Source organism: Epinephelus moara, chromosome 2 (assembly GCF_006386435.1).
Source record: "Epinephelus moara isolate mb chromosome 2, YSFRI_EMoa_1.0, whole genome shotgun sequence".
NCBI classification, from domain to species: domain Eukaryota; kingdom Metazoa; phylum Chordata; class Actinopteri; order Perciformes; family Serranidae; genus Epinephelus; species Epinephelus moara.
Window position 1 is genome coordinate 20,266,944 of NC_065507.1, and position 23,488 is coordinate 20,290,431.

The 23,488-nt window shown below is 40.1% G+C and overlaps 2 protein-coding genes across 8 annotated transcripts in view; both read right to left on the reverse strand.

The window, feature by feature from the left end:
• Positions 1–8,640, reverse strand: part of ttc12 (tetratricopeptide repeat domain 12) — a 26,276-nt gene extending 17,636 nt beyond the window's left edge. For 2 of the 3 annotated variants that reach the window (XM_050059781.1, XM_050059775.1), the window contains exons 1-9: positions 8,471–8,640; positions 7,870–8,024; positions 7,560–7,581; positions 5,516–5,593; positions 5,277–5,398; positions 4,261–4,320; positions 3,687–3,758; positions 3,215–3,275; positions 1,234–1,422 (exon numbers count right to left, since the gene is read on the reverse strand). In XM_050059781.1, the coding sequence (XP_049915738.1) occupies positions 1,234–1,422; positions 3,215–3,275; positions 3,687–3,758; positions 4,261–4,320; positions 5,277–5,398; positions 5,516–5,593; positions 7,560–7,581; positions 7,870–8,024; positions 8,471–8,522 (811 nt within the window). In that variant the 5' untranslated portion in view covers positions 8,523–8,640. Of the gene's footprint in view, positions 1–1,233; positions 1,423–3,214; positions 3,276–3,686; positions 3,759–4,260; positions 4,321–5,276; positions 5,399–5,478; positions 5,812–7,559; positions 7,582–7,869; positions 8,025–8,470 lie in introns of those variants that run through there. The other variant, XM_050059791.1, reaches the window with a different exon arrangement.
• Positions 8,641–17,186: 8,546 nt separating this feature from the next.
• Positions 17,187–23,488, reverse strand: part of si:dkey-103g5.4 (uncharacterized) — a 36,598-nt gene continuing 30,296 nt past the window's right edge. For all 5 annotated transcript variants that reach the window (XM_050059762.1, XM_050059735.1, XM_050059744.1 and 2 more), the window contains exons 32-34: positions 19,348–19,494; positions 18,942–19,139; positions 17,187–18,758 (exon numbers count right to left, since the gene is read on the reverse strand). In XM_050059762.1, coding sequence (XP_049915719.1) covers positions 18,669–18,758; positions 18,942–19,139; positions 19,348–19,494 — 435 coding nt within the window. In that variant the 3' untranslated portion in view covers positions 17,187–18,668. The remainder of the gene's footprint in view (positions 18,759–18,941; positions 19,140–19,347; positions 19,495–23,488) is intronic.

The following is a 23,488-nucleotide window of genomic DNA, read 5'->3' on the forward strand; positions in this document are numbered from 1 at the left end:
ATGTTATTACTTTATGTCCGACCGTGAGGATGTACCATTGTTTGCTAGCTTGATGCTAATGACAGTAACTTTAACTCAGCGGGTTGACAAAGTGCCTCTGCTGTTTCACACCATCATTTCCCCCTTTTACTCTGTGTGGTAACATCCCTAGAGGAAATATTAAAAACGCTGGGGTGTTGTTGTCATACAGTTGTCTACGGCAGTAGATCGTTCTGTGTTTCTACTGGTCAAAGTGATGGCTGTGATGGAAGAATTGGATCTCAGTGAAGGGCAACTGGTCCATAACTTTAATTTTGGCAACAAAAAAATGTAGGCTTAGCGCCCTGTGGTCCATTGCCCAATAGGAAATGTAGAATACTCAAAAGTACTTTAAAAGTGCTTGAGTTACTTTTCTCAGGGAGTAACGTTGGAAGTACTTTTAAAGTAATTTAGTTACTTTACTCAGGGAGTAACGCAGTAAAGTAACTGGTTACTTTTTTAGAAAGTAACGCAGTAACGTACTTTGATTTAAAGTAACCCTTACCCAACACTGTACGTAGTGTTATGGTATATATACCTATGCTCTCCACAATGGCTAACCACACCGTGCAGCAATGATGTTTCGCTCTTTCAGTGTGGTTTTATACTCAATATTGCAAATTTGCTCGCTGTGACAAGCAAATTCAATTCAATTCAATTCAATTTTATTTATAAAGCCCAATATCACAAATCACAATTTGCCTCACAGGGCTTTACAGCATACGACATCCCTCTGTCCTTATGACCCTTGCAGCGGATAAGGAAAAACTCCCCAAAAAAAACCCTTTAACGGGGAAAAAAAAACGGTAGAAACCTCAGGAAGAGCAACTGAGGAAGGATCCCTCTTCCAGGACGGACAGACGTGCAATAGATGTCGTACAGAACAGATAGCATAATAAATTAACAGTAATCCGTATGACATAAAGAACAAACACTCTCTTCCTTTGTCATAGGACAAGACATGAAACAAGCAGCTTTTACAGTCCTGCTCCACCTGTGTTCTAAAATGTTCACTGTGAGTAAACGCTCCTTTTTTTCCTTCAAGTCTTTATGACCTTCCTATTTTGAAGGCTGATCTTTTTCTTATCACTTTAGCCATAGAACCGAGAAATGCAGTCAGTGGACCAGTGAAGCAAGTTATTGAAGTCAGAGTGGGCACAAAGAGATTAAAAGAGAAAGATAATTGTGCAAAACTTCTCCTAAAAGAACACTCACAGTCAGTAACTGCTCGTGACAGAATCTCCAATCCTCCACAGTAGTACAAGGGAATCTGGTCGGGCCTTGACAGCTTCCCCAGCACCTGGGGCACTCTTGTGGCATTCCCCTCTCCCTTGTCAAACTCTTGCATCGCATTCATTTCCTGACTCTCTCTTACCTCTTCCAAATCTACCTGGGTCAGGTATTCTGCGGGAAGAAAACAAAGGAGATAAAGGAGGGAAGAGGAGAAAGCAGACTGTGATCTGACAGAAAGCTATTCCACAGCAGTAATGGAAGTTTAACTTTCACAGAAGAGTGAACTGAAATTCTTATAGTAGTATTGCCACAAGCATGCACTACCTGAGTACCTTAGGTAATTAGGTCTGCTGCCTAAGTATTTGAAATGTAATGTCACATCACATGTGACAATAGCAAAGAGACTGCATAATTATGTAGATATGCATGAAAGCCACAAGGTAACAGAAGGTTCAGTTCTGACCAAACATCTATCTTGGTACAGAGCAACTTTAAGCGGGCTAGCAAGTTTATAGCTGGATTAATCAAGGGATTTCAAGGGTATTCAAGTATCTTAGGGTCTTGTTCATGAGTGAGGGTAGAATGGAACGTGAGATGGATTGGTGGTTTGGCGCAGCATCTGCAGTGATGCCACCACTGTGCCAGACCATCGTGGTGAAGAGAGAGCTGAGCCAGAAGGCAAAGCTTTCAATTTACTGGTCCATCTACGTCCCAACCCTCACCTATGGTCGTGAGCTATAGGTAATGACTGAAAGGGTGAGGTCTTGGATACAAGTAGCCGTAAAGAGATTCCCCAGAAGGGGGTCTGGGCTCAGCCTTAGAGATAGGGTGAGGAGCTCAGACATCCACAGGGAGTTCGGATTTGAGCCGCTGCTCCTTTGCATCTAAAGGGGTCAGTTGAGGAAGTTCAGGCATGTCTTTAGGATGCCTCCTGGGTGCCTCCCGTTGAAGGTGTTCCAGGCACAGCCCACTGGTAGGAGGCCCTGGGGCAGACCCAGAACATGCTAGAGGGATTACATATCTCATCTGGCCTCAGGATCCCCCAGGAGGAGCTGGAAAGCGTTGGTGGGGAGAGGGACATCTGGGGTGCTTTGTTTGGCCTGCTGCCCCTGCGACCCAGCAATGGATGTATGTATGGATGGATGACTTTAAATGCAATAACTGTAGTGCAAAACACAATTCCAGTTATTGGGAAGAAAACAAGATTGTCTTTTGTCTTTGGCTGGGCAATAACAGAGGGACACTAAAGGGATTGTCAGTTATTGTTTGTAAACAAACTCGCCAGCGAAAGTGAGAGGCAAAGCCAACCCAGGATTTACTCTCGTTTGATATTTCATCTCACTATATGTTTTTGGCACTTTCTTTCTTGGATGCCTGCTGCTTCCAGTCTGTCACCTAGTCGTTATCTTTTTATAAAGCCTTGACCCCACCTGAGCACTGAGGAGAGTGTATGCCCATAAATATCCAGAACACAGTGAAAAACGAAAATGAGAAAATACAGGCAGAGGGCAGAGTCTCTACAGAAAATACAGGCCACAAACTTCCAGTGGGTCATAAGTGATGATTGAGTGTAATTACTTCTATACATTGTTTTTCAGGAAAATTCTGCATAATATATCTTTGAGCGTAACATTGTCATGAAAGCCTTGCAATTAAATGGGCTGAAGTCAGTGAGACCACATCATGGACAACCAACTGTACAACAACCGAGAGTCTTCTCTTTACTTTGATGGGCTTCACTCTAACTGTAATTTGGGGCATATGTGACTAGACCATTCTCAACAATGTGTAAATGATTTCATGAAATAATCACAAAACAGAATGGTGTGAAAAAAGATGTGTACCAAACCTGAAAATGGTTTGACATGAAACATAGTCAAAAAGGGCAGTTATCACTTAAGGACATGAATACATTAGATTTTTTCAAACCTTACCCCTGGAAAAAAACGTCAATTTTCTTTACCTGTCACCATCTTCTCCCTCGCAGGTTCAATTTCCACAATCTTTTCAAAGCAGTTTCTAGCCTGAAAAAGAGAAGAATTTAGTTCATCACTGGTTATATGATGAGATTCACCTCTAAAACCAATGAAAATCAATATGATGTGGTCACTCCAAAGGACTGCGGTGTCTTAACACAAGGGTGTTGTAGATAGAAAACCATGATGAACTTTATTAATACTGGTATTAAACAAGATTTTTGCCAGATATCATGTAAGCCTCCGAATGGGCTGAAATGCCATTTAGAAAATATGATTTTACAGAGGATTGCTGAGATTAGGACTGCTTGTATGTTCATTCTCTATTCCAGAAATACAACTTTCATTATACAGCAGTGTTTCTGCTATAGTTAGATGAGATGTTATCTGTATACACAAGCAATGTCTAAAAAAGAAAAGAAGGAGTAATTAGATGTAATGATAGGTACTAATTCTCACCTCATTATATTTCTTTAATGCCTGGTACGCTTTCCCCATGTGTAGATACGCTTTTATGCACCTCTCATCACACTGAAAGAGAGAAAATGATCATGGGAGTGTATGAGTTAAAGCACTTCATCATCAACACACCTACATAATGGTGATTTAATGTTTCTGCTTAACACTAGCACAGCAAAAGAGAAATGTTCAAACTGAATTTCAGGGACACTCTCCACTTCAGCACAGTTCCAGTAATTAAAAAATCAACTATTCAACATTCAAGATTTTTTTTCACTGTAAACTGCATTTGATTAAGTAACCTGAAGAAAGCATAACTCCAAACAAACTACCAAATTTATAGGAACTCCTAAAAATTCATTTTAATTTTTCTTCACTATTTCAAACACAGTGTTCTCTCTTGAGAACATTTCTGAGCTGCTGGTGACCTGTATCCTGCAGAACAGAGCAGAGCCCATCGTTAACCCGTCCAACCCATTTCCTACCAAACACATCTCCTCTGAGCTCCAAGCTTCATGACACTATGACAAATGAGGCAGCAACTGACTGACCCCAGTTCCCAGCGAGGTCTTACCTTCAGGGCCCATTCACAGTCACTGATGGCCTCCGTGTACCTCCCCAGCTTGATGTAGGCCTAAGTAGATTTAAGCATTGAACGGGTGGTAGGTGAGCATCAAAAACAGACAAAACAAAAGCATGGCCTCACAAAGTAAAGAATGTGATTAGTTGTGTAGCATTGTTTGGTTTTTAATATACCCACAGAGCAGACCTCTAAGATGCTGGGGATGATGGGATCTTTGGATGGGAACATAATGTTTGTACAACTGACTTAATTGTATGTGGCTACAAACATATTCGAATTAAAATAGCTGACATCCCTCAAGTTGCTTTAATACCTCTGTGAAACCAAAGGTTCATTTATTATGGAAAACAGTGATAGGCACACAAAAGCAGCTCTTTTTCAATTTTGTCTGAGGAACAAAAATTTTTTTAGTCACTTTTGCCTTAAACATTTTTTTAATGGCAGAAATGGAACAAGATACCCATCCATTTTTCGTAACCGCTTATCCTATTGGTAGTCGCGGGGGGGGGGGGGGGGGGCATAGCGTGTCCCAGCTGACATTGGGCGAGAGGTAGCGTACACCCTGGACAGGTTGCCAGAATATCGCAGGGCTAACACATAGAGACCCTATCTCTAAACTGCTTTATTCAGGCTTTTTTGTGTGTTTGTTTAAATCACCAGGTCATTTGATTTGGAGAGGAAGAAACCTCTGTGGATATTTCTTAAGTTATCAGAGAAAAAGGTGAGCACACATTAGCAGGTGCTGAGCTAGAGGCCTGTCTCCAACAAGCCGAACAGTATCAGAGAAATACTGATTTGTAACATGAAAATACTTGTTTTGGAGAGGACAAGACCTCTGTGGATAATTCAGCTCCTGGGGAAAACTATCTGAACAATGAAAGAATCCTAACTGGGAGAAGTTTCAGCTGATTGCAATCTACAATCCTCACCACTAGGTGCCACTAAATCACTCTAAATCTTACACAGTGCTCCTTTAAAAGATGAAAAACATAGCTGAAGATATTCACTTGTGCTCGGTTGGTGTACAATGGCTGCATGTCCCGTAGTTCAGCCAAGCCATCGCTGTAATACTTCACAGCAGTTTCATAGTCTTCTTGAGCAAACGCTTCATTCCCCTTTTCTTTGAGCGCTGCAGTGACACGAACAGTAAAACATTTAAAAGGATGAATTGTTGGCCCAACAGAGCAGCAAGCAGAGCCAACTGTTTACCTCCAACAACATCTTTAAGGAACACAGAATAACACACCAGTGGCCTTTTTTGCTTTTGCAATCCTCCTTACTCTCCTGTCTTCTGCATCTCTCTCCATAATCTTCATGAAATGATCTGGTCAAAAAAAGAAAAGCTCTTAAGCATTCATGCTAGATCAGAGAGAGTAAAGACATCTGTCATTAGGCAGTACTTTGGATTGCATGCAGTTTTTAACTTTACCGTCTCCCAGTCAGAGTTTTGCCACACATTTTAAATGAGAAAAATCCAATCATCAGCATACCATTCTAATCAAAAGTGAAGTCCCAGTCAAAGAAAAAAAAGATCTTTTGTGAATATCCGTTGGATGTAATTTAAAAACAGAATTACTTTTTCGTCCTCATGTGAATTGAATGTATGATGTGTTGATGGAAAACTTCAGTATTTACCAACCTGCACACTGTTTTCCCATGTTTTCATGTCTAAGTGACTAATGTAGACAACAATGTCTTAAAACTGGTCTAGTACTGAGGGAGAATGCTGCAACCACAGGGGCAAAACAGGCTGCAATGTTAAATCTATGGGCAATTGTGCATCTTCAATATATGTCCATACTGACAGGCTCGGATTGTTATTAGAGGTGACTGACAACATTACAAAAGACCCTGCAGAGAAATTAAATGTTCTTCTTTACCTTTCACTTATCTGTTATTGTATCTAATTCTAACTCAAGAAGAAGTCTTGCAAGAGTGACTTGTTGCAGGAAAAGAAACGGTGGAAACATTAGTGAGAGCTGAAGAAAGGAATAAGTTTGCGTTATCTAAGAGATATTTAGTGTCATGACTGATTATTTAGCTGATTTTGACCAGGTGAAAAAAGTCCCCAAGATTTCAGATAGAGACTTGCCCATTATAGAGACTTGGTTACACACACTAACAAACAGACCAGAGCAGCAAAAGGTAAGTAAAAGCGTTGAATTTCTCTTATAATGGACGTAAATTGACAGTGCCCAATTGCCTGTAGGGATTACATTGAAGCCCCTTTCTCTGCTGCGGCAGGAGTGGTCTCTCTCAAATTTGGACCAAATTCAAAAACTGTTGTCTCCATTAGTCACTTAGACACAATAACATGAGAAAATAGGGTCTAGGTTTAAAAACACCAAAGTCTCCCTTTTATTTCAGTTTCAGTGGCTTCATATACAGAGGTTTGAAAGGTTCAAATTTTTTGCAGCTTTACTGTGATTGATGAGTTTTACCACACGGAGAATTAAAAGGACGTGTTAATGTGATGAAGTCATTTCATATGGTATACCTCATTCAAGGAGCTGGAATGAAATGGATCTGTATACAAAAGACATGATGAAAAAAGTAATGCCAGCTTTTAAGATCATCACAACAACTTCTCAGCACATACTTAATGTGCTGCACGCTAAACTTGAGCTAGCTCCTCTTCGTGTGGCTCTTCCCACATTGTCCGCTGCATAAGTATTTCTATAGCGTAGGGCCTTGGTGGCCTAAATAGTCAATATTACATGTCACCCTTCCACTAATTATTGTAAGAGGCTTCTAGACAAACAAACCCACAAAAACATATCAATCATGTCAAATTATTCATTTCCTCTAATCCACAGCAGCACTGTCCTCATCATGACAAGTGAGGTTGACAAGACAGTTTGAGGGAGGGAAGAGTTAACTTCACATCCTTATTAAACCTCTGCCAACTAAATTGACAAAATTAGAGCAATTCGTGGGGCTGTCTAAACTGGTATGAGCAGGCAAGCGGTGGATAATATGGTCCCTCTTGAAACTAAAATCCAGTGTTAAGGACACACCTTGTACCGCACCACATCTCTCTTCCTAATATATCACATGGTGAGTCACCAACCTGTCTAACAGATGCAGTTGATTAAAAAATCTCACTGTGCCTAGGGAAAATGTCATGTCTGCTTAACACAGAAACAGATACATAAAGGGTATATGGGTACATTCATTGTTAAATTTTGTTTGGCTCAAGGAAACTTTTCTTGCGTTGCACAATGAGGACATATAGTATGCTTAAACAATGCTTTAATTGAGTGTAAAAGATAGCCAAATAACCCACTCACCTGGACTTTCATTGTGCAGACTCTGTAAAACAGGAGAAGAACTATTAAAAGAAAGTTAACAAAAACCTACCTACAGAACCTTGACCCTTCTCACATGACAAGAAAAGAGAAAGTAGACAACACAACAAGTTGTTGTAGGTTGTGTACTGTGTATATCCTCTGTGCATTTGTGTGTTGTGTTGGAGAAATAGAGACAGCAAGAGAAGGAGAGAGAGAGAGACAGACAGAGGCACAGACAGGATGAGAAAGACTGAGACAAGTGGAGAGTGAGAGAAGGAGTGCAACTGGCTGACTGTGTGCATGTCTTTACTGAGGAAAGCTGAAGTGGTGGGTTTGTGTTGATTGTAGTCTTGCTGACTTTTGTCCTGCAGGGTTCATCCAAGGCAGCAATGTAACGATCTGCTTTCTCCATTGCTTCTTGCTGGACTTTAACCTCAGAGGACTTCAGATCCTTCACTAGCTCACCTGGAAATAATTCATAACATAGTTTGCTTTAGCCTTTACTCACATAATATACAATATAAAATAACCACGTTGTAAAATGTGTGTGTTATAGCACACGTTGTTCATAAAGACCTGATTAAAGTTCTATACAATTCATACATAGTCTCTATACTGTAATGTACTTGCATTATGTTACAACACAAATTACCATATAGAGAAACGTTACTTGTCTCCATTAAGGTGGACCACAATATAGCCCTTCCCCAACTAATGCTGTCAACGTTACATATACGTACAATATACGTACTTTTATTTCTCATATGGGGTTAATGACAAAATACCTGTTAGGTAACGTTAGCGTAAAGTGGCACCGTCTAATATCTGGTTTCGTAAAAACCATGGACCGTTAGCCAAAATAACTTGAATGAGCTAGTAACGTTAGCTAGGTTCGCCGCTATATAACTCACTTATTTTGTCCACATTCTCCAAAAAACTTTCACAGTCTTCAAGTTTGTCCATCACTTCTGCCCTTTCAACCTGTTTTTATCATTTAATGAGCGAGGTGGCTCTATTTTATCTCGGATAACGCTGAATTTACTTCACACTAACTTTCAGTTTCAAGCGGTTTCAAGTCTCTGCGTCGGGTCACCATGGAAACGTGATGCCTTCCTGGCCCCTCGTAAACTCCTGCACTAAACGTGGAGCTGCACACACTGTCATTACGCCACAGTTACTTCGTATGAAAGAAAAATAGCTGAAGCCAGGTGAGTTATATATGCAGAGAGCCTAATGAACGACCCTGTTATTTTAAACAGAGGTTTGTGATTGTGATCTGTCAACTGTTGCTCCCTATATGTCGTGTTGTTATCAACACAATTTATAATATTGCCATTAGTGCATTGTGTTACAAAAGTCTGAACTTATGTTTACATGGTCGTCATGAAAGTACCTGAAGGCAGCACCTCTCACCCTGAATATTAAATAGATATAAATAGTCCCATTTTCCCATTAAAAACCAGCAGAGCTGTCAAACTAATTTTTCTAGTAAATAAATAATTAAGAATTAAGAATTAGGCTGCTTTTACTTTCTGATATTTCGTTTAATTAGACTATATAGTGCCTCAGGCCCTTTTTTCTGTGTATATAGGTCTACACATAGTGTCCATAGTGCTGACAGTCTGGTTCTGAGTGGCCAAAGGTGCTGCATATCTCCTCTACACATAATGACCCCCCTTTTAGAGTGATCATCTTGAGCCTTCTCTTTCTTCTCAGCAACAGATCAACACTGCCTCCTTGTGGCAAAGACACATAAAGTGACAGCTTTGCAGTCACTTCTCTAAAAGCAGTTGATTGTCATTATAGTAGATGAACATTTGATGTTGTCATAACTTCAGGAAGGAGTAAGAGGTGACCTATCTACATAGAAATGTTAATATATACAGTAAGTTAACAAAGAGTTGAATATGGCCTCAAAATGAGCAGAGAAAAAAAAACCCTCATCAGCTGAAGAGTGAACCAAATTCTGTAGGTTGTTATCGTGTTGTATTGCATCACATTTTGTTTTCCTTTGTCCTTCCTCTTATTCCAACTGTCAGAAAACAGTTGCAGCACCTTCTTACAGATACTGCATTTCTTCATACTGTGCCCGTTACAAGGTATGGGAAGGAGAAGACAGTAACATTAAAGAACCATTAAAGCAATAAAGGAGGGGCCTGTTTGATACACATGAAGTTGATTCTGAAAGCCAAGGTAGTCAGTTAAATTGTGCAATGTGACCAGAAAAAAACCCAATATATTTACTCTTTCTTTTTACACTTTTACTTTCTATTTAGGCGTCATGCTGCTGCAACTCTTAAAATCTTACTTGATTTCATGGCTTATAGTTTTACAACTCTATGATTTTATGAATCAGTTCTGTTTTATACCCAGTCTGTCTATTTTCATGTGAAGCACTCAGTGATTATAATTCCCTTATTATAAAGCATCTTTGTGCTGCATTTCTTGTATGAAAGGGGCAATGTAAATACATTATTATTTCTGTGTGATATATGCTACAAAATTACAAAATGACTTTAAAACTTTCTAGTTTTAAATCATGAACTCAATGTTAGTGCCCACCACAAACAAGATTCAGGCATGTATTTTTGTCTGGTGGGGGGAAGCTTCCTGTATTGGTGAAGCTGTTTTATTGGGGGCAATCTTTACGAGGGCAGCTCTTGGTTGTGAATTGGGGGTTGGAGCTTCAGTGGGGTATTAAAGTCTGTACCCAAGGGAACACTTAGGTCTTCTCTCCATGTCTCCAAAGAGACCTGATTCCTCATACTGAGTCCGTCACTTCTTCAGAGAGGAGAATTTCCCTCACGAATGTCATTTAGATTTGATATTTCCTATTGAAGCAGTTAGAGGGTATCTCATGAATTAAAGCTGTGTCCAGCCGGTATTTTTCAGAAAAAACATCACACCGTGTAATTTCTTGTATGAAAAATGAGAGCTCTCAAAAACACAGAAGAAAATTAACAATGGGCAACATCATTTGGAACAGTTAGACTTCTTGAAGTGTCCTAAACAGCAATGGGAGAGTTGACCTCATCCCTCAAGGGCCGCTGAGCTCACAGCAAGACCACAGTCAAAAACACAGTCACAGACAGTGAAGCTCTTTATCTTGATTTACACACAGCAAATGAGGATAACAACATTCCAGAGACACAACACACAGAGCAGTGTTGTAGTCAAGACTTCCTAAACTGAGACCAAGTCATGACCGAGACCAGCGTATCAAGACTTTGAAGGGTTGAATACAAGACACAAACCAGACCAGAGTCCCACACTGCATGACACACTTTGATTAAACGAGGAACGTGAAAAGCATAGGAGCTCCTCAAATTGACCTGAAAGCTCCACATTCCCATAAAAACACCCACAGAAAATAAATAAAAATTCATTTTACTGCCATGCTGTAGGCCTATATATGAGTGTGATATGTAAGTGTGCCATAAGAAATGTCTTAATAAAATGAAAGGGCATTGTAGAGGGGGGGTTGTGTATGGTCATTTTTACTTTGTTGTCTATGAGCAAGCAACAAAAAAACACTAAGGAGCTGATATCAACTTAATTTTTATTCAACAAGCACTTTGGTGATATCCCTGTTGTGGTCTTGACCAGTCTTTAAATAAAGTCCCAAATCCTCTTTGTCTGAGACCGAGATAAGAGTAAAAATGCTTTCGAGTGCAAAGTGAGACCAAAAGTGTTCTTGAGACCAAAGGCAATCTCTAGTATTACAACAATGACACTGAGCATCCTCCCTTGCATTCACATCCTGTGGTTGAAATATTAAGCTGTGGGTCAAGAGAGATCACAGGCAACACTTAGACAGATAGAAAGTACTTAAAGGGATAGTTCGACCTCAGATCAAAACTACATATTTCTCCTCTTACCTGTAGTGCTATTTATCGATCTATATTGTTTTGGTGTGAGTTGCTGAGTGTTGAAGATATTGATCATAGAGATGTCTGCCTTCTCTTGAATATAATAGAACTAGATGGCACTCAGCGCTCAAAGCACCAAAAAAACATACATTTAAAATGCTGTGTCCTTCAACAAATAAAAGGTTACTCAAGATAATCCACCGTCCTTGTGAGCAGCTTCATGTAGAAAATATTGTCTTTCTACTGAACTGCACCTTCCAACCGCATCACAGCGCAGAGGGAAGTGTGCATCTACTGCAAGCTCAGCTCGCACCACAGAGCTAACCAATGTTTCAGCTCATCACATCTCAAGCTGTCACAAGCACAGGTAGATGCACACTGCCTTCTGCATAGTGCTATGTTTGGCGGGCGTAGCTCGGTAGAAATAAAACAGTTGCTAAATGAAACTGTTCACATCAAGGTCTGTGGTCTGTGGATTATCTTGCGTAACCGGGTCATGATTTCTGGAAGGAGACATTGCTGTTTAGTTTTTCAAATGTATTCATTTTTGGCGCTTTGAGCACCACAAGTCAAGTGCCATCTAGTTCCATTTTATTGGAGAGAAAGCAGACAAATCTCCAACACTTGGCAACTCACACCAAATCACTCTAGATTTACAAATAGCACAACAGGTAAGAGGAAAACATGGATTTTGATTTTGGGGTGAACTGTCCCTTTAACAATGATGCAGAGTTTGATGAGACGAGAAATGCATAATTACTAAAGTTAAAATAAAGCTAGCGTGGAGAATTCATCATCCAGCTGCTGTTTATTCATTGTGTGTCAGATTAACAACCAGAGCTTGGAAATGTCACTGTAAGTGTCATCTTTAAAAGACTGATAACAGCTGCAATACTGCAGCATGTTTAGACTGAAGCAGGGTGGAATGTATAGCTATTTCTGTAAGAGCCTGCAGACAGGGGCTTTCTATGGCCAGACGCCAAGCACAGTGGATTCCACAGTGTCGTGTTTCAGAGGATAACAGATACAGGCAGCACAATGCTGTCACTGATTAAAAATGCTTTCCTCTTTATCTGCCTTTGCACATTTTATCGGCCCACGGCTCCGGTCTTCTGAGGTTATCTCAAAAGATGAACCCCACTTCACAACTGCACTGCAAGCTAAAATTAGTTTGGCTATTCTGTTTTAAAACTTTTTACGCCAGTATAGAAAACATGAAAAGCCACTAACATATACTGGATGCACTGTCCCCATAACAATCTCTATTATGTGGTTTTATGCTATATGTACAGTAAGTCCAACAGGACTTGATGGACAATAAAAATGAAGCAGTCCATCCTTCTGTTTCCTCTTCTTCATCCATATTTAATGACTCATCTTATTCTTCCTGTCCTTTTGTTCCTGTGTGTAGGCGATCAATGACGCCGATACAGGAAGACATCTCTGGTACTTTCCCTAACAAAGTTACACAGTGTTTTACCAGGAAAATCAAAACTTAAACGAAAGATGCAAGTGAGAACAAGGAATGAAGGGTGATAAAAATAAGATGAAAATACAAAATGAACTGTTTTGGTATTAGTGCAAATTCAGTTTAAAGACATGGAAATTACTCAGGTGTATTGTGTTGTATTTTATGATTAAACACCATACATCTTGTCCCCTATGTGTAAAATGGGTTTACCAAGGAGTCTTCTCAAAATCAAATGCATCACACCACAACCAGGTGATGTAAACTTGACTCTGAAAGCCCACTGTCACTGCCCACTACAGCTACTGCATCTTCTCCCTGGATAAACTGCCACCATGCTATTACTGGAACAGATAACGTCTGTATATGGTTCAGACATTATACCTTGCACATCTGATTTACTGGCACAATAACTGAGACGTGATGACTGGAGGCAGTTTCGCTGCCATTGAGCCTGCTGCACAGTCAGTCAGCTGTCCTCCCTCAGGGGAATGCTGCTGTAGTGTGCTCCAGCAGGCAGCCTATCTATTGCTACACACTCAAACATTAATTTGCAAGACGGTTGATTTATCAAACTATTCTTGATTGCTGTTGAGAATAATGTGAATCTATTGTGTTGGAAAAGAGCAAATCTGCTCTTCAATTAAGACGAGAATGAATCGAATTAACACTGATTATGGTAGTTTGCTGTTGAGTAATCAGCCATGAAGATGATTCATTTTGGATCAATTCCAAAAACAAAAAAAGCAGATAAAAGAAACACCAATACTTGAATGTCCACGGATCAAAAGTGAGATCTCAAACCTGCAAAGTTGAAAAATTATCATTTATTTGTCAGACAGCAGTTGCACTGCGACTGCCCGAAAAATGTTACTGGAAATGACATGATTGGATTTACCATGAAACACACGATAATGACTGCAGTTATTTCTCTTTAGCTCTGACGTACAGTATGTTTACCAAGAGCAAAGAAGTGGCAATCTATCATTACTGATGACAAACCCAGCTAAATGCGTGATTATAATTTAAACTGCGCTGCCACAACTAATCAGACTGTATGTTGGTGATGAGACGACGACCTGACTTGCGGAGAAAGGAAAAGATCTGCAGAAGATGCTTAATGTTGTGACTGAATGGTGCTGGTGGCGTGTAGTTTCTTTTAATCAGTGTTACATTCATGATGCTCGGCGTAAATTGTTCCTTGTGTATGTAGAAAGATGGTCTGTTCAAGTTTTGAATTTGAATATGAAAAGATGAAGAACAATTACAGTGTACTTATGTAGAGTAGAGTTTAAATGTCAAAGATCTGTGTGTGCACACAGTGACATTACCATAAGCTATAGATGTGAATTTCATGTTTTATTGTTCAATATAGGATGATTTAAAGGTGCAAGAGGTAACTTTCTTTAAAAATAATTTTTGTCACATTTGCTGAAACTGCTGCTGTATCCTGGCTTATGTACATGAGACTAAATGAAGTTTTATACCTAAATTCGGGAACAAGACCACGCCTTGAACACATCCCATTTCCGTTCAATAAATATTTAAGCACACCTCATCTGTTTCCCACTCCTCTGACTCAGTTTTCACATCTCTCCCCCCCAAACCCCCTTTCTTTTTTGTTTCCTTATCTCTCTTTTGTGTTATTACAGGAACCGGGGGCTATAGGAGACGGCTCCTCCACCCAGAGTCTCAACTTCCTGGTTACAACCACCAAGCATCCGTCCATCCATCCGTCCATCCACCCATAACCCTCTTTCCTCCTCCTCATCTTTCCTCCCCCTTCTCCCCCTCATCCCTCCTTCCCTCAACCCTCATCCCTTCATCCCTCAAACCTCATCCCATCATCCCTTCATCCCTCGACCCTCATCTCTCATCCCTTCATCCCTCAACCCCTCATCCCTTCATCCCTCTTCCCTTCATCCCTCTTCCCTCTCCTCCTCAGTCATGACTACTCATCATCCATAACATGTAATAAATCATTCTGAAAATACTATTGGTGTGGTCTTGTTAGTGAACCTGAGAAAAAATCAGCTGCTAGTGCTCATGACGGATGTAGCAAGAATCCACCACGCCAACCAGTCAGAGCCAGGAAGAGTTTCTAACATGTGTCAATCACTGCTCTTGCACACGCTGCTCTTGCGCACAACAGCCTACGTGGCAAAGACAAATGAACAGAAGACTATAAACAAAGTAAAAGCTAAAAGCTACAAACAGCAAGCTAAAAAGTAACAGCTTAAACAAGAACAAACACCCTGGGTTCTTGCAAACGCCATTAGACACACTAGAAGGAGCCAGAAGAGCCTGCCTTTTTTCAGATTATCTGTCTCATGTACTGCTGTCAGGATGTAGTGACAGCTTCGGCAAATAGTTACAAAAAGTTATTTTTTATGTAAGTTACCTACTGAACCTAAAGAGCTGTACTTTTAAATAAAATGTCCTTAACTTCTTATGAGTTCTTCTGGTGAGATGATTATTAAAAACCTGAGCTGGGTTTTTGTGTCATTTGTCAAGTTTGTACAGAAGCAACCCGGTCTCACTCCGAAGTCACTGAAATCCGGTGCATGAGCAGTTACTTGCAGCGTCAGACACCGCCAAAAAAGTCATCCTTTAACGTCGGGATGATACATGGCCAGTCGCTGTTATACTTTAACAGCACTTGGCAGCATCAGGAGGAAACGTGGTGCGACAAGAATGAAAGTTAAGGCAGTGTAAGTCTGCGGGATGATGGATGGGTCCAACAAACACCAACCTTCACCCTGGAGAGCGGTGCTCACGTCCTGTATGATAATAAAGCCAAACTCTGTTGTTTTTTCCTAAACCCAACCACATGTTTTTGCTGCCTAAACCCAACCACGTGCGTTAGGTGTTGGAGGAAAAAAAAATGTCAGTTTGCATTTACTGACATAGTGCATTTATTTTCAAAGAGACTGTATGTAAACAGTAAATTTCCTGTGAAAACGGAAGTGTATCTTGAAAGATGACAATGCATGTAACAAGCAGAACTTGATGCGGCATCCCAGAACGTCAACATCTAACACATCCAGGGTACCTTTCACGTTGTATCTGGATGTGGAAGGTCCATGACCAAACGTCAATATGCGACAAGGTCGGAGTGAGAATGCATTGACAACAAAGTCATTTGTTTGCAATGCAATGTTACTTGCAAAAAGTCACGTGCTTGTTTGAGTTTTTCACAGCTGCAACACTGCTTCTGGTGTCTTATGTGATTATACTTGTAAGTTTTGACACAATAAAGAACATACCTAACTAGCTGATCACAGTATGCATTGGATGAAACTGTTGCTATGCCTCACAATTATGCAAGCAGAATTAACTCAGCTACCATGTGTCAAACTGAATGTGAAAGCAGGCACTGAAGAAAACCAGAGATAAGGCTCTTCAAAGTTGTGAGAAGTAATATGAGAAGTTTCCCGGCTTGAGTTCCCCCCATTTAAATACAGAAGTTATTCCAGCCAGAAGAGCCCAAGTTGCATGGGGCGTCCAAAAAGCCCCCATTTCCAATCCAGATAGTGTTTTTTTTCCCTCTCTCTCTCCCTCTCTCTCTATTGGCCACTCATATAGCTGTTAGCCTTACGCTTGCACAACCCCTTAAACCACACCCATGAAGAATAAAAGGGTGTGGGTTGCAACCCCCACCAGACATTGGACCTAAACACTGGCCAACAAAGCATAACTTTCATCCACTTAAAAAAAGACACGGCACCACAATGGAAGGAGGCCAGAACCGTGAAGTGGCTCCATCCTACCTAGGATGGTCCATCTTTAACACTTTGTGCTGTTGTCTGCCTATAGGGATTGCTGCTATCATCTGCTCCTGTAAGGTGGGTAACCTTTCCTGAGCATCAAACTTTTTTCACTCTTCATCTTCTAAGAAATGTGCAAATATCAAAAACTACACAAAGTATTGTTAGTGTTTTGCAGTGTTTTATAATCTTGCATGAACTTTAATGTTGGAGGCATTAGGAGGCTGCTTCATTGTGACTGAATATTGGCTAACTTGTGCTCATTATGTAACCAGTCAGATTAATTTCGCATGTATATTGTGAAACTGTACAGTATGTTCCTGCTCAGATGCACAAGATCCAATTAATCTCCTTTTCAGTGTTTTTTTTTCTTTCTTTCTCAGTCAAACACCTTTTTTCTAGCAAATTAATTTTGCTGCTTGCTTCTTAAAGGCACAGAATGCCAATGCTCTTGGAGAATCAGCTCGAGCTGCGGAGGCATCAAAGACAGCCAAGACCCTAAATATCATTGGACTTGTCTGTGGAATAATTTTGATCATCATAGTCATCGCTCTCAAAGCCACTCAGAAGCAGTGAAGACAACACTGACGGTGCCAGTATTTGCCCGGAGACGTGTTGGAATCTCAGCAAAGCTTTTGTCATGCTATAGACTTCCCCTCCTCCCCACACAGGACCACTAAATACAAACAGATGTCTCTATATGTGTGCACACACAGGTTGCACACATGTTTGTCTTTGTATATCTTTTAACCAGGCGCCTATATAAGCATCCCAGGAATGCCATTATAATACACAGCTTGTGATGGTAAAAGCCAAAAACATGTATGATTTGTATAAGAAGAAATGTTGTGTTGTTTAAAACAAAAAAATAATAAACAGTACAACATGAATGTTTTTGTGATCAGTGATTACCGGGATTGAAGCAAGGTTAGAGATAATGATACGGTAAGAGACGAAGCAAAGTAACTTTTCATAATGAGACACACCCATTTCCCTGAAATCATCTAAAAATGCCATTAATTGCCATTTTTGTCTCACAATTACCTTTACTTTATCCTACTTCTTTTTGAAACTCTTCATTTAAAGTATTTTTAGATGTTTAGACCAATACTTTATCATATTTCAATAACACCACTCAGTTTAAAGGTATAAGACCTGAGCTGTTGTTTTTTTTATTTGGATCAAAGTTACAACATTCAAAATTTATCCTACCTCAATATAAACGACAGCAAAGCATAAAAGCCTCACCCTTTGGCTCAGAATTTATTAAAGTAATTTAGTAAGATGATCCTAGTATTTTTGCTGAAACTGTGCCAATTGTGAAATGGTTAAAGGTAACGTTGACAGTGGAACATGAGGAGTAGGTTAAGGGTTTGATTTATGGATCACATTAGGATTAAAGTAATGGTTACTCACTGAAATCCAACGTACAGCCTTCTGTATACATTATCCTTCAGTTCATTGCCTAGCTGTCATTTCCACTCTGATTGCAGGACTTCTTCGAACTAATATCATCTTATCAAAACAGGCAATATAAAAATAGTTAACAAATTACATTAGAGCATAAAGGTTTCTCTGCGGCTTCTGTGGGACAAACTGTTTTGCATTAATTGCATTTTTGCAGTCAATGCACTATATGCTCTGTAATGTATCAAAATGTCTTAGGAAAAAGAGGGAGTTACTGAGGGCGAGACAAGGCGTCTTGTGGAAAACAAGTTCTTATCGCACAGAGCTTACAGTGGTGTGCTTATTCCCTGGAAGAAAGGAAGTTCCTGTTACCAAAAGAAAGAGATGTTGATTCTGTCTTCCGGGAGATAATTTCCTCTGCAAAGCATCTGCCCATCCTTCACCCTTGTTTGTCTCTCTGGATTAAACGCCTGCATTTTCTCAGCCTCACAGAGAAACTGTAGTTCATCTATGATGTTTGCTCCTCCCATGCTTCTTGCAATAAAGAACTGGTTCTATGTTGGGTGTGTTTCTTCTCTTTCAAATAGAAGAATTTCTCTCACGCTTCAGAGCTCTTCTCCTTTAAAAGTCCCTCAAGATGGGAGAGTAGAGATGTTTCCCTGTGCTTCCTCTGAAGTTCCTCAACGTCCTGTTCCCATAATCACAAACAGACACACAACAAGAGACGTCCAAGACAGCTGTGGTTACTCTCCCACACACAGAAAGTATCCTTGCACAACACCGTCAGACTAATAAATTAAAGATCAATCATGCTTCTATCTGAACAATCTGCAGCAAATGATCACAGTTAGAGGAAATATTCTGCTCTTACGTCTTCAGACAGCAATCCTCTGCTTGGTTTGTGAAACCTATAAAGCAGGGAGGCAGCATGAGGGTCAGAAAGAGTCCCCTTTAGGACTCCTGAAGGGGCCTCTTGGTCCTTAAGCCACACACACACATTGGCTTCCTGTCCAGATGACGGCATACCCAGTCTGGCTTGAAACAGCTCCCCCAGACATGCCTGCAGTATCTATGAAATACAATTAAACAGAACAGCAAAATTCAAATTAATGTCAGACATGGGAAAGACATTGAACAGTACACCCATTAAGAAACAGCTAGATTATCAACATCAGCCTTATTTGAAGCTATATTTGAAATCAAAAAAGTACTGTCAGAGGTTAAACAGTTTCCCACACTGTTAACATTTAATGCACACTTTGAATGTTTGTCTGTACCTTGAAGAAAAGCCTCTGGAAGGCAGGACCAGAGTCAGAGCTCATGTCTTTCATCTTAACATGGGACAGACAGTGAAGCAGCAGCAGAGAGAAACCTCCAACTGACTGGAGCCTCTGGCGACGGACAAAGAGTGCCTCTTCTGCCTCCTGTCAACAGAGGAGTCGTTTACATGCATCCAGGAGTTATAGTCAAGAACACATTGCATTGCAATCCATTTACAACATGGAATTAAAGCATTTGGCTGGCATTAAAGTTTTATGATTAAATGGAACACACAAATGACAAATGGCATTAACAGCCATTAAAGGAGCAAGAAGGGGAAGTGCCTTCTTACCAATACACACGTCTTTAAATTAGCACTTAGACTGTAACATTTCCTATAAATGCTGTAAATTCTAGATGGCAGCTGGAGTTGTTTGGCTTTGCATTAAAGTTTCATGATTACATAGAATATATCAACCAGGAATGCAACAAATGGCTGATAAGATGACAAGAAGAGGGAGAGCCTACTTCACCAATACAAATGTCTTCTAACGTGTGCTGGAATTCTTGTTTGCACGTAACAAGGGTAGCTGTAATGACTCCTATTAAACACACTAAATTCTAGATGGCAGCTGGAGTTGTGTGTTGTGCAAATGAAACCCGCATAGACAGGATACACTTCAGATATTGCAAACTGTTAATGTAGAGCCTGTGGTTTCAAGGTCATGGCATTGAATGGTTGCCCCAGTCTGCAGCTGTGCAGACTCTAATAGAATCTGAAACCTGCCGCAGAAACAAACTCTACAACCCTGAGCGCAGACAGGAACCTAAAGGCTGTGGAATTGCTGTTTATTTACTGATTTGAGGGGTCTTTCAGTCTGACCCATCTCCTCTGTCAGAGTTGTGTGAATAGAGACAGAGTCTTTTGTGTTCAGAGATCAGCAGGGCTGAACAGGATGTTCTATAAAGACTTTCACTGTTGGGACTGCACGCTGAATTGCCCCTTCAGCAAAGTGAGGGCCCCGAAAAGATGTAGTAGCAGCAGAAAGCCACAGCAAGCTGCTGTTGTGGTGTCGTCTGAGCTGTTTTCAGGTACTGGGAAAGACTGATCAGAATGCAAATGAAGGTGCTGCTGGCTTGTTTCACTTTTCTTCATTGTCTACTGTGTTTAATGCAATTCCCTCATTTTTCGTTGTTATTGCCACAGAAAGTGTCATTTACAATTGTCAAGATAGTATATACAGTGATGGAAGAAGTGTTCAGATGATTTACTTCAGTAAAAGTAGCAGAACAAAAAATAAAAATACTCCATTACAACAAAAAGTCCTGCACTCAGAATGGTACTTAAGTTAAAGTAAGGCCTAAAAAAGGAAAGGGAAATAATCAGTATATTTTCTGTGTATGTTTTTGTCTCATTTTATACCTGCCCTTTCTAAATAAAAATAAAATTAAAAAAAAAAAAAAGTTAAAGTAAGGAAGTATTAAAAGTAAATTAACCTATAGTATAAAATGTTATGGTACTTATCATAAAGCAGACATTATAATAATAAAATATATATGCTTTAACATAATATTGAATTATGATCACTGATCCATGTACCATGGTCAAGACAAAGCTTATTTTACCATTTTACATTCTGTTCAGTGGTTAAATCATTTTATAAGCTGATGCTACAGTGTGTAGTATACATGAAACAATAATTTGTAAGGTAACCTACATCTGTCAGATAAATGTAGTGGAGTAAAAGTACATTATTATTGTCATTTTAGGTCTTATCACACTGCTGTATGTTCACATGTTCGCTCATTTGATGCAATAAGAAGGAGACTTGATTGACAGCTATGTGTGCCAATCGGTGTGCTCGCTATCAATGGTGCTGCTCGCCATTGGTCAGACGAGTGTATGGGCGGGAACTTGACACCACAGAGATTGCTGCTGCATTCCAAGCAAGTTTCTGAGCGCGTAAGTCACCACTTGAAGTCACGACTGACGACTTCATAGCGTTCCAGGCAAGTCACGCCAAACTGTCAAACCAACATGGCGGACCGTGCAGGGTTTATGTTTGTTTATGATCACTTCTATCGCCAAAGGTGCCGGTTCCTTGCTCATTTGAGCGAAACGGAGGAGGAGAAATGGCGCATAAGGTCACAGATGCTATTATACTTTTCATTTTACGTTATCTGTGTGTTTGGAAACGTATTTTGTATTGATTTATTCTTGCACTGGAAACTAGCTGTTAGAGCGGCTGCCAATAATGCGTCAACATTAGGGTTATTTTTTGTCTATTTCTCACCGTGTGTCACCTGCATAAACACCGCATCTATGGGGCTGCTATTGTTGTTAATCAAAGTAAGGTAATTGGTTTAGAAGGCTGTGTGACGTCAGAGAGCGTAACTGGGAGTACATCGATATGGTACGAGTTCAGGGGTGGTAAGTTACGGGTTTGACTGCTGTACCAGTGCACTTTCACGGGTAGAAGGTTGTAAAAACACAAGTTACGGGTTGACGTGCCATGCTACTGCGCAAACTCTGGCTCCAAATGACATCACCAGCACAAGATGACAGCAGCCTTATCATGGATATTTTGTACAGTGGGGGTGAATGGAGACACGTCAACCATCTTTTTATACAGTCTATGCTTAAGAGGAAAAAAAACCCGACGACTACCAGAATTCACTGTGCCACACCAGACCAAAAAAACACCCACTGGTGAGCAATGTAATGCGAGTTAGGGGATTTTTTCCACAGGAAACAATATGGCGGCGATCTTGAATTACAGACAGTGAATTAAAATATGTTTATTTTATCAGCACTGCTTGATTTTACTGTTTGATCTCATCTTTCAGGCTTCATTTTTACAATACAGGAAACAGTAGGGCGCCTGCTTCGTAGTGCAATAAAATATATTTTTGAAGACAAATTAAGGCGAAAAATGGGCAAAACATTAACAGCATCTTGGTTTATATTTGACCAGTGCTGCCTAGTCTTCCCGTTTGATCTGAGTTTGGTTTGAATTTAAAAACGAGAAAGAGATGGTAAGCTTTTTCTCACAGTCTGCTTCCATACTCTTTGCATCAGTGGTGGGAAGCATACGAAAAAGTAGAAGTGCAACCTGTATTTATAGCAACAACCCTGGAGCCAGCAAAAATTTAAGCTGAGGTGAGCAGGGAGATCTTAGTTTTAAATTTAAGTTAATTTACACATACTTCCCACATTGTTATGACACATAGAAAATAATGTGATTAAGTAAATGTATGTCGTTACTTCCCACCACTGACAGTTTCATAGTTATTAGGGGTCTGTTACCCACAACTCAACTTTCAAAAGCTAAGGGTTTTTTCCGATGTTGGATGGTGTTGAATAGATTAATATTCATATTCACCAACTTTAATGTTACCTCTCAACATTCTCTCCAGTGAGGCTATGAACTAGTCAGCCACCTATATGGCTACAAATACCACAGATATTTATTATTCTTAGATTTTTTCCTTTTATTTCTATGACTATGACAGGGCGAAATCCAAGCATGTCAGCATCTGCATGCCATACTGGGTTTGTTTGTTTTCTAATGCACAATACCATTTCAGCAGAGAAAGGGAAAACCACAAAATCACAAAGGCCCTCCAGAGCTGTACTGGAGAATATTACTAACATGCGTTATAATGGAGCCAGAGGTTCCATACAAACAATAGTGTTAGCCAAGAACACAGTGTTCTCTATATGGACTTCAGTAGGAGGGGCAAATCTGATGTAAATCCTGGGATTTGATTCCAGCACTGCTCCACACAACTTTTACAGAGTTGTTTCAGTTTGTTTCACTTGGACAGATTCTTTGTTGGAGCACTGTTAAAGATCTGCACGTTTACAGTGCAAATACTCTCGATGCTTGAGAGAATGATCTTCAGGAATCCTGCAGCTTCAGCGAGTGAAATGCCTCGATGCTTGAGATTCCAGATTGCTTAAAACTAATCTCTACAGCTTGTTTGGGTTTTAGATGATCTTATCTCGAGACCTGAGTATGTGACACTGAGCAGAGCAGACACTCAGTACTATTATTCCCCTTCACACAATCACATGAAGTACAGCCAGGCAATAAGTCATCTTTTAAAAAACAGTGATAAGTATTTTACATCCATCTCGAAGGTATTTTGAGGGTT